This window comes from Neophocaena asiaeorientalis, unplaced genomic scaffold, assembly GCF_003031525.2.
Source record: "Neophocaena asiaeorientalis asiaeorientalis breed wild unplaced genomic scaffold, Neophocaena_asiaeorientalis_V1.1 scaffold86, whole genome shotgun sequence".
Lineage (NCBI taxonomy): Eukaryota > Metazoa > Chordata > Mammalia > Artiodactyla > Phocoenidae > Neophocaena > Neophocaena asiaeorientalis.
In genome coordinates this window covers 13,131,424-13,142,979 of record NW_020175039.1, presented here as the reverse complement: position 1 = coordinate 13,142,979, position 11,556 = coordinate 13,131,424, and the positions used below count along the sequence as shown (strand labels likewise).

The 11,556-nt window shown below is 33.9% G+C and overlaps 1 protein-coding gene across 1 annotated transcript in view; it reads right to left on the bottom strand.

Moving 5' to 3' along the window:
- Window positions 1–102: 102 nt before the first annotated feature.
- The window catches only part of ACADL (acyl-CoA dehydrogenase long chain), a 36,838-nt gene continuing 25,384 nt past the window's right edge, over window positions 103–11,556 (bottom strand). The window contains exons 9-11 of the mRNA XM_024763292.1: window positions 8,410–8,537; window positions 6,261–6,347; window positions 103–1,397 (exon numbers count right to left, since the gene is read on the bottom strand). Of these exons, the coding sequence (XP_024619060.1) occupies window positions 1,304–1,397; window positions 6,261–6,347; window positions 8,410–8,537 (309 nt within the window). The 3' untranslated portion in view covers window positions 103–1,303. The remainder of the gene's footprint in view (window positions 1,398–6,260; window positions 6,348–8,409; window positions 8,538–11,556) is intronic.

The following is an 11,556-nucleotide window of genomic DNA, read 5'->3' as shown; positions in this document are numbered from 1 at the left end:
CCAAACCCCAAAAAAAAAAAAAAAAAAAAAACAATGCTTAATACCCATACCACCAAATAAAATGTTTAGGTTCTTTAAGTTAAACAAGAATACACCTATTTATTTCCATTTAAAAACTACTTTATTCACTGTCTCAGCAATATATGCAAAGAAAAACAAGTACTAAAATGATGCTAGCAGTTTACAAATCAATGGCTTATTTTTTGATAATAGTCTCAAACCGAACGTCATTTCCTCACTTTCCTACTTTAAATGCTTACTTTATTTCCTTTACTGCCTTTATCATTATTTGAAATTATTTTGTTTATTTACTTGCTTCTTACCTTATTTATTACAACTTATTTATTCACTTATTAGCAGGGATCTTGCCAATTTTTTAAATCATATTTCTCATCATATTTTTAACAGCCTGGCTTATAGATGACACAAAGTGTAAATCTGTTAAATTAATTAAAAAATTACACTGCTCCAAAATAAAAGTCACTGTTTTGATACCTATAAATACACCAATATCTTGAAACTAAAGGATGATGGATTATTCTGTGTTCTCCTAGAAATTAAACTGGGATGGAAATCTGTTGAAAGCCCAGGGGTCAGTGGTTGAGGCAACCAGTGGCATTCTCTAGTGGGGATTTGCTTAGCTGAGTCTAGTGATTCTAAGGCTATAAGGTAGGAAGGCTTCCTGCTTCAACCAGAGCAGCTCTTCACACAACAGGATTTCACAAGGACTCGGCATAAGCTTTGGCTTGAAGAAAGTGTTTCATTACTTAAAAACAGAGGTTTAGGATAGGGTGGTAGAAACCACTGTTTGGGGGAATTTGGACTAAGAGATAGCTAAACATATTTTGCATTGTAAATTATATTTATTTTTCCTTTTTAAAGTCAATGTGCTGTAAATATTATTAATCTCATTTTTAAAGTATAATAACAGAATTATTTCTGCCTCAATTTTAAAGATCTAAGTGACTACGCTCTTTTAGAATTTTAAGGATAAATGAAACATTAAGGCTTCTAGAATCAGAAAATCTTTGCCTTTTAGCTATATAAAAAATTAAAAGTTAAACCTTTTAATTGGAAAGGTTTAGGATCCTACTAACCTTTAAAATAGAAAACTTTAGGATATTTGGATTCAAAGATTTCTCCTCCCACTGTGTTAATCTTGTATTTGTATTTGATTTCTTTCTCTGTAGAAAGAACATATAAAAACATGTTTAGTGTTCCCTCCCTTTCCAGGTTGTATTTTATCTTGAGTAGATTTAAAACCAGATTAGTTGTAATAGGATTCCAGGATGTGGGCAGATGTCTACTTGTCACTGACGATCTCTCTTGCAATTAGCTCCTTCATTATTTCATTGGTACCACCATAGATTGGCTGAACTCGGGCATCCACATAAGCTCTGGATAAATAAGAAGATGATTGAATGAATAAACAAAAGATATTAGAAATTATAAATTTTGTCTTACCAGGTAACTATTAATTACTTTAAAGTGTTCATTTAATGAAATCCAAACAATAAAAGTTCTTTGTAAATTACTTTTTTTTCGGTATGGCATCCACCCTAGATTGGTATAATTATAAAATTCTATTAAGATATTGATCATTTGTATAGTTTTGTTTTAGCCTGCTTGAAGAGATTACAAATTCAAAATAACATTTCTAAGTATGTTTCTTTTGATTTAATTTTGTAAAATTCAGCACATATAATAACATTCCAAAAAGGGCAATTGTAAATTTAGAAATGGATGGAATGTCTTAATATCTTGTTACCTTTAATGTTTCCCCCCAAAAGCTGAAATCTACTGGTTTTCTAAAAAGCAAAAGAGAAAAGAAAGTACATATTTTCTAACATCCTTTAGATTCCCATCACTACTGCTGCCATCGGCAGTATAAACTGATGCCTCAGAAAATATTACTTCACAAAGTTAACAAGTAACTTATTTTTTGGAAATGATTAACAGTCACTCCAGTAATGTATGAGGTTGAAATACTGAGTGGCTGAGTATACTGCCATAAAAAAACAAGAAGGAATTCACTTTTGGTAATGATGACAGCAACCATAACACTATATAGTTGGTTTTACATTTTCTCATGTCATTTTATCCTCTCAGCTCTGGATTTAGGGAGGATAAATATTATTATTGTTTTGCAGGTAAAGGAACTGAGATGCTGAAAAGTTAATACATATACTAATTAATGGCTGCTATTTAATGGTCACATAACAGATCATTGGCAACCTGGAATGAAAAGGTAGGTATCCTGCCACTTTGGCAAGTATCTTTTTTATTACATCTCAACATTTTCATTGGTCCAGAAATGTAAGATTAGTTACTGAGCTTTGGACTTTTCTAGTAGACAAATTCAAAGGCATTTTTTTCAAGCATTAAATTTTTTTTAAATTTAATTTGAGACAAATTAAATGTGCAAGCTCTCTAGGAACATGACCAATTCTGAACTTTTCCTTGTCCACGTTCACCATGGAACCTTACAAACAGTGAGCGCTCAGTAAATATTTATTGATTTGACTTCTTGTATTACAAAGGAATTTTAGAGTCTCAATAGCTGCTTTCTTATGAAACTTGAAATCTAGAGGCATATGTGTTTTCAAATATATTTTTCCTTTTGAACAGATTCCATTGTTGCCCACAAAATCTAGCACTTTCATTTACAGGACTTACCTGGCATTTCAGCCTACTTCAGCAATCTCAATGCTTTTAGACATTTTTGGATCAGGTTGGGCATATTTTTTTTCACATTAAAGAAGTTCCAATGGAGTAGGTAATTGACAGAGATCAGTAGCCCTTTTATAGGTTACTAATTAAATTCAGTCATCAACTAAAATTAACAGAGAATGGCAGCAGAAGGAATGTTTAACCCCACAGTGATGAAGCTATCTCAGGCTGCTCTTCCTAGCACTGCAGACAGGTCTTGAAATGCCAAAACTTAAGCCTCACTTGTCATAGGCCCAAGCCTAATGAGTAAGACTGAAGTAAACTCACATGCTTAAGACTGGTTATTTTTAAACAAACAGAAAACAAATAAATAAAACAAAACCAAAAAGCAAAAAGCACCTCTTTGATCTGTGAAACTAAGACTCAGCAACACACACATAGCTTAATCTTAGGATATAAAAACACAATTAGAATGATTTTTTTTCTATCTCATCAAAGTCTGTACACTTCATCCACATACTGCCTAATGTATCTAATTAGTTTTTTTGATATTATCTTACTACTTTCTCTCGTTATCTTATGAAAAGTTCCTTCCCTATGTCTTTGGGGAGAGAAATAGCAGTCTAGTTTAAAAATTCATACAGTCTTCAAACCAACAAGCTGGCCAAGGGGATTATTATTCCTGAAAGGAAATGTCAAGTCTCTCAAACTGAAACTAGGGATTTCAAATAAGCCATCAAGTTACAATTTTTGCTTGCTATTGACCTGATGGAATTGCCTCCGAGAAAACAGAGACCAAGACTTATGCTACGCTCTAATCTTGGACCATGTAGATGGTTGACTCCTCTTCACCTAACATGCCTTTCTTAGGAACCGAACCAAACTAGACAAGCACTGAGCCATGACATGTCTACATACCCTGCAGCAGTTATAATAGCACAGTTAAGTAGAAAAATATAAACACCCATTATTATTTTACTTTCTTAGCATTTTGAATATTGTCAATAAGGTGGATTAATATTATGAATAAAACATGAAAACACACAGGAAAAATTCCAGAGATGATTTAATTTGTGCTGGCATAACTCAGTGTTTACTTTGATTTCATGACTACACAAAGATAAAAAAAAAATCTGCTTTTGATTAAGGCCTGTTTGAAGTAGTTCTGGAAGGATATACCAAAATCCAAGTCCAAGGATTGATAAAGAAAAGGAAATCACTTAGCTACTTCATGCCTACATTCTGAAGGAAGGAAAAACCCTACTTGTTGCTGAGTTTTTATAAAAGGTTATAAATTATATACACCCTGTGATTAAAGCTTTCTGAGCTGCCCAGTGGCTACAGAAAATTAGTAAATTATACCTAACAGAAGCTCTATGCTGGAGCTTCTGGAGCTTCTGTTTTTAATGTAACTTGAATAAATGTTTATTTTCCTCATTAAGGACTATAAGCAAATCAAATGTTTTCAATTATGCTTGCCAAAATGATAAATTTGAAAGTAAGTTTCAATACTAGTTTGATAATTTTTCTCTTTTAGATACTCTGTATTTAGATTAAAATTATAAGAAGTTTTTGGAAGCTCACAGCATTCTCATTCTCAGATTCAAAACTAAATTGGACTTCTCTCTATATAGCAAAAACTTCCCTGAGAAAATTTTATAAACTGAAAATATTGCCAAATAAAAGGAAAAATATATCTTCTGCTATGAGGAGGAGAAATGCCATGGAGAGATTACTGAGGCAAAAGACTATAGGAAGAGGGAAAGAAGAAATGATGGAGATGGAGGAAGAAATATGGAAGAGGATGCTGCCTACTGACAAACTGGTACTGCTTCGAAATGATAACAAGAATATTCATATATAATAAAATAAAAAGGCTATATTTAATTTATTTTAAAGTTGAAGGAAGTACAAATTCTACTTAGAAAAAAATAATACTTTTGATTTAGTTTTAGAGCAAAATAGACAATAAAAGTTTTAAGACATGACAACTTAGATCCTTTTTATATGCAGGTTAATTTTTCTATAATGTCTATTTTTTTTTTTTAGTTTTAAAACAGTGATAATTTGAAAGAAGACATACAAACGACCAAAAGGTATATGAAAAAATGCTCAATGTCACTAATCATCAGGGAAATGCAAATCAAGACTACAATGAAATATCATCTCACACCTGTCAGGATGGCTATTAACAAAAAAGCCTAAAGACAAGTGTTGTCGAGGATATGGAGAAACTGCAATACTGGCGCACTGTTAGAGGGAATGCCAAGTGGTGCATCTCAGCTGCTACGAAAAATAGTATGGGAATTCATCAAAAAATGAAATAAAACTACCATATGATCCAGAAATCCCACTTCTAGGTACTTATTTGAAAGAATTGAAATCAAGACCTCCAAGTGATGCTAGCGCTCACATGTTCAATGCAGTATTACTCACAACAGCCGAGATGTGGAAACAACCTGTATGTCCATGGACAGATGAACAGATAAAGAAACTGTAGTGTAACATATAATGGAATACTATTCAACCTTAAACAGAAGGAAATTCTGCAATATGTTACCACCTAGATGAACCTTGAGGACATTCTTCTAAGTGAAATAAAGCCAGTCACAGAGAGACAAATACTACATGATCCCACCTACATTAGGTATTGAAAATAGTCAAGTTCATAGACTCAAAGAGGAATGGTGGCTGCCAGGGGCTAAGGGAAGGGGGAAATGGGGAGTTACTAATCAATGGGCACAAAGTTTCAGTTAAGCAAGATGAATAAGTTCTAGAGACCTACTGTACAGCACTGTGCCTACAGTTAACAATACTGTATGGAACACTTAAAATTTTGTGAAGAGGGTAGATCTCATGTTAAGTGCTCTTACTGCAGTAAAATGAAATAAAATAAAACAAAATAAAATGATTAATAGTCAATGTAAATTAAAGGAAGAATAGTAACCTATTTTTTACCCATTAGATTCACTTGAAGTTTAAAGGGCAATAACATTCATAGCTTAGGAGGAGAAGTCATCCTTAGACTTTGTTCATTTGAGTACGAGTTGCTTCAAACTGGAGGAAATGATCTGGAAATGCATTAAAATTTAAAATATGCATACTTTTGAACTAGCAGTACTACTTTTGGGACTTTGTCCTGTTGTAATCAAACACACATGTACCTAAGATAAATGTATGAAGGCGTTTATTGTGGCACTGTCACAGTAAAAAACTAGAAAAAACCTGAATAATTAACCATAATCAATTATAATAAAATATTATTCAACAATAAAAAAGGGATATTAATCCCTCTGTATAATGATTCAAATAAAGCTTTAGTATGTTATATATTTATATTTATTTACATTTATATTTAGTATATTGTATAATGCAGTACATCTTCACTTTTTAAAAATATGACCAAATCCTAGTGGTGAGCTGATAACATGAAGCTGTTTCTACCTACTTGAACACACTCCATAGTCAGCTGAAAAATACAAAGATTTTGCACCTCCTTTCCCTTTGTACTCGATGGACAAAGGACAGTTAAAGAAATGTTCCTTTCTCTTCACACCACCCAGAAGGTGTAACACAACAGGCATACTCACTTGGCAATTGGGTACTCCCACATGTATCCCCAGCCTCCATGCAGCTGCACGCAGTCATAAGCTACACTGTTCTGTAACTCAGATGCCCTAGACGACCAAAATAAAAAGCAGAAAAGGAACATCTGAAATGAATTTTCATGAGATGTTTTACAATCAGGAAACAAATTACTTATGATTGTTTAAATGCTTACATTTATCAAACAATTAAAATTAGACATATTAGCCAACCAGAGAAGATTGATATAAATTCCACGTGAAATAAATCTCAAGAGAATTTTCATACAACAAATACTTTCTTCATCAATTATACTTCTGGCTGGGTTTTTGTTAAGTCTAGAAACAAAATGTAGAAAGCTTAGACTATTTATTAGGTGTTGGCTACCTTAAGCCTGAAAAGAATGTAGTAAAAACTTGAATTTGGTCTAATTTATGCAGATTCTCTATGTGATCTAAGTTAACTGAATAATTATACAGTCACCTATTTTCTTTTGCCTTGTGTAATATGTGTTTTTTTCTTCAAATGTGTCACTTCCTACCTAAAGGTTGCAATTCTGAATTTTAGTAACTGAAAAAATTTTTTTTCATAAATAAACTGAAAGTAAAAGTGAAAACCTAAGAGGGCAGACCTCTATTAAAGTACCTACTATCATATAGGAAACTTATTAAAGATTATTTGGGAATTATTATTCCTGAAGTACATGTATATTAACATGAGGTGCTTCAGAAATACCCTTTTCTGATCTTATCACAACAATTTTAACTATTGTTAAAATCCATGAGATGGCTGGTAGGAACTTTATTCATCTTAACATAAAATACAAGTTAGTTCAAAATCTTTTCAACTTACTTTCAACAGTGGGAAATATGAAGAAAAGGTAAGCATAGACACATTTTCCTATAAAAAATAATTTTTAACTCAAGCCATAGGACACAGGTCAGGATGTTCCTGAGAAATACAGTAACAATATGATGATTAACAGACAAGGTTTAGGGGGCAATGATATTTGGAATTCTATACATTTTTGTATTTGGCGAGTATTTTAGTAAAGTATTTGCTGGGTTAAAACTACTTGCTCCCTCTGCTCCAATATGAAACACCAGTATGTCTATAAACCTGGTGTTTTCAAAAAACAAAAAGGCCAACAGATATCCAAATATCTCTTTTTCCAAAAATATCTAAAATATTTTTACTCTTTTTCCCACTAGTCAAAAAACTTGCTCTAAGATGTAAATGTAAAATGTCTCCCACAAAAGTGCAAGTTTCTAGTAATTCCACATGACTTTTCAACCTGGCAACTTTATTATTTTGGAATCATTACATAAACCACTATTCTACATATTTCCCCATTCTACTTCTGACTGAACACAAGTTAATGAATAATGACAGGAATTTTTTCCAGGTTATTTTTGGGCTAATGAGATGTGAGAATGTTTGTTTTTAAAAGAGGAAACAAAACCCATTTCCAGAATTTGATTTAAACTATGTTCTTAAATCCTAAAATACACAAAAGCCTTATAGGGGTCTTTTTTCATTAACACATCTTTAATACCATTGCTAATCATCTTTAATACAAATGAAAGTCATTCTATACTACATTTTTTTTTCCTTTTGCTTAACAGAGCAGGTACAACTTTTGATTGGACAGTCAAATCTTCAGAAATTTTTCTTAGATATGGAAAACATCTTAAATAGAAAACTCCTGCCCAATCTATTCATTTCACAGATATCAAAATGTTGGCCTAGAAATAATTTAATTTAATTGCAGTTATTTAATGAAAGAATTGGGACTCTATCTCAGGACTCTAAGTATTACTGTAATTTTGTGATCTCACTATACTGCCACTCTTCAGATAATTTGAGATTAAACTACTATTTGAATGAACTAATCAGTCATCCTATTTTAGTCTCTTAATATTTTACTTTCAATGGCAAGCTAAAAGTTAAAAACCAACTTGAGTAAGTTTTAGCACATTATAAATTTATATGTTTAATGGGGCCCTTCAGCATTTTTTAAAAAGGTGGTTCTTATTGCTAGTTTTCATTTACTTAGCCTTCTTCCTTTAAGACCCTCAAGGCTGAGTGTCAAGTTGGAGGAATTCCATAACAATCTGTGCAAACACCACATTTTAATTACCATAGCACGCATACCAATATTTCGCCATGGAAGCAGTGGCAGAGTCCAGACGTTTCGTTTCATGCAGCTGGAGACAGCTGTCCACAAAAGCTCTGGTTACACAAATGTGTGTTTTTAATTCTGCTAGCTTATGCTGCACTGTCTTGAGTTTAAAGGAAATGAAAGGAAAAGATGAGCATAGGAGAAGAGCATATTTTGAGTCACTTAGCATATCAAAAATTATACAGTAAAATATCTTTAGAGCAAAACAAAAGTGGAATTACTGTTTTTTTTCTCCAAAAAGAGGCATATGTTAACTAAACAGCTCAAATTAAAAACCCACTATATTTCATTGCTAAGAAAACTTGTACTAAAAGATAAGATGCAAAAGTAGATAAATAGATAAATAACATTTCATGTTTTAGGTTAAAAAATTTAGACCATCTAGGGAACTTTTCAAAAAACAGCATGACTTTAATGGGTGAACACCATCTTGAGGTACAGTCCTTTAGGTACAGCTGTTGAAAACACCTATTTTTGTCCAGAATCTAAATCCATGAAGAATTTTTCTCTATTAATGAAATTAAGTATACACATTTTCTGCTTTTTTGTCTGGGAGTAAAGTAATAAAATAACAAGCTGGAGGGACAACATCAAAAATATTTATTAGACATTATTATTTTATATTGCAAAGTATTTAATCTAGATCTGTAGAAGTCAATGGGAGAATAACAGAATTAGAACACTCATGACATCAAAGTCCAGTACCCCCCAACCTCTTCCACCTTTCCCTGCCCTCCCTCTTATCTCTTTCAATAGCTTACACAGTCTCTAACTTGAACTGAATGGTCTGGAATTGTCAGCGATAACATACACATATACCTCCTCCTGCTGGCCACAGACAACCAATAGTATTCTTGGAAATCATTCTATCTAGACCATCCTCAATTGTTCTTGATTGCTCTAACTTCAATCAAATTTTCTTGCATTCCTGACTCTTGGCTCTCACACCTTGAACTCTGAGTTTTCATGTGGTCTCTTTGGCACCAACTCTTGAACCACCTTCAGGAAACTGGCTTGAATTTGAAATACTACTGGCTTTCCACTTTGGGTAACCTCCAAAAATACACCCCGTTCTAGTTGAGCTCAAGTTCAAGGCTCAGCTATGGTCAGCTGGCTCTATCTTCCTTATGGAAATTCAGATAGGAACAGAGTTTTGATCATTCTGCTTGGAATTTATGATTGAGACCTTCACTGTGGCTAATAAAAGGCATGGAAGTTAATGACAGTGGCACTAACTTGGTGGCACAGTGAAACTCAAACTAGAAATTATGAATGCACCCAACGTACGCAATGGCAAGTCCAAAGCCATGATTGCATTCTCAGAAGAAGGAAGGCTTCCTGGACCAGATATTCAGAGGATGTTGACCTGCCTTTGCTACTTGTTACAGCAATCTCAAACCACAAAACCAAACCCTTAAAAGCATCATTGTAGTGGAGACAGTTTGGGTTCTTACCATTTCTGGAAAAGAGTAGAAAAGGAGTATAAAAAGACCCAGGACCAGGCAAGACCAGGGTGTTGTCAGCTGGAGAAGGAGCTCTGAGGGACAGACTCCTCATCTGTGTATCAACATAACTACTATGCTGATGGAAAACCCAAACTGACTGCCTTTCCCTTGGGCTTACTCCATCCTGTTCTAGAAACAGACAATGTGACTGGCATCTAATGATTCTAAAGCCAAGCAGTGGGGAGGCTGGCACCACACTTTTCCACCTCTTGTATCCTGGCCTCTAATTTAGAACATGCCAGGTTTACCAAAACTTTCTTCCTCTCTCATACTTTCTCTTACTTTTTCTACCTCCCTTTCTATCCATTTCTATTTAATGAGGCCAAATCTCTAACCTTTAATCAGCACAAATTTTCCCACCCCCACCCCACACATCCAAGTGTACTCACAGAAGAATCTCAAGATGTAACAGGAAATGAAAAAGCGGGGGAATACCCTTCCATATATTGAACACAGATGACTGTATATTCCATGAGAATCCCTGAAACTGAGGTCTGAGCTTACTCTTGGTGTAGGTCAATGACACTGCCCATGACACTTCATTTGGAACATAAGCGGGAATCTGACAAGTCTCAAGATACTATTGCACACCGCCTCCCCACCCTGCGATGGCACGTTTGAGAAATTACTATTTACAATATGAGAGATTCAAGATCTCTAAGCCCAATTATCTCATAAGAGAGGTGTTTCTATGGAAATGCTAGGAGCTTCTAGAAGCTGAAGTTAAATTTCAGACCAGAATGCGCTCATTTAGAAAATTCTTGCTTCAGTGCCTTCAGGTCAACAGGTTTGACAGAATTAATGCCAGCAAGAGTGCATAAGTTACTCTCGGGGGGATAAGAGATAAAATATTTACATACTCTTGGCATTGAGTTGGGTGTTACCAAACAGGTGTAGTCTTTGCTCTTCACTGCAAACACTGTATCATATTTTCGGAAATTGTTCTCTAATGAATGGTAGGTAATAATTGTACCACACGTTATTAGCAGGTGCTTTTGGTGAATGATCAGCATGCTCACAGCAATATTTTTTAACATTCATTAATAGTCACTCATAGATAATACTGCAGCTAGCATTTTATTTAAGGAAGTTTCCCTAAAGTTGCAAAGTGGATCAGATGGCATCTCTTTAAGAGTTCTGAATAACACAGTTCTTAGAATCATGGAATTGGAAGACCCCTTGGAGAAGTTATTGAGCCCAGTATTCCATTTAAACATCACCATTAGGTGTACTCTAATATATTACAGCTCAAGTATAAACTACAACAACTTAGGTTTGCTACCTGATTTTATAGTTAATTAACCCCACACTCAAGGTCTAAGAACGAAATATTCCCTTTTTGGAGAAATGTTATTTGTTGCCTCTCCTATTTTTTTCCTAATACTTTGTCCCCTTAGAATCAAGAGCACATACCACACAAGAAATAACTAAAGCTTGTGTTAGAAAAGAACACTGAACTTTCACTTCATTGTCCATGGGTGAAAGAGGTGAGAACAGAAAAAGTCTATCTACCTTAGATTTCTGGGTAGTAAAACTAGTGAATGCATTAAGAGTGTAGGTTCCAGAGTTCAAATACTTTTTTAATCTTGTGCATGTTATTTAACCTCTTCATGC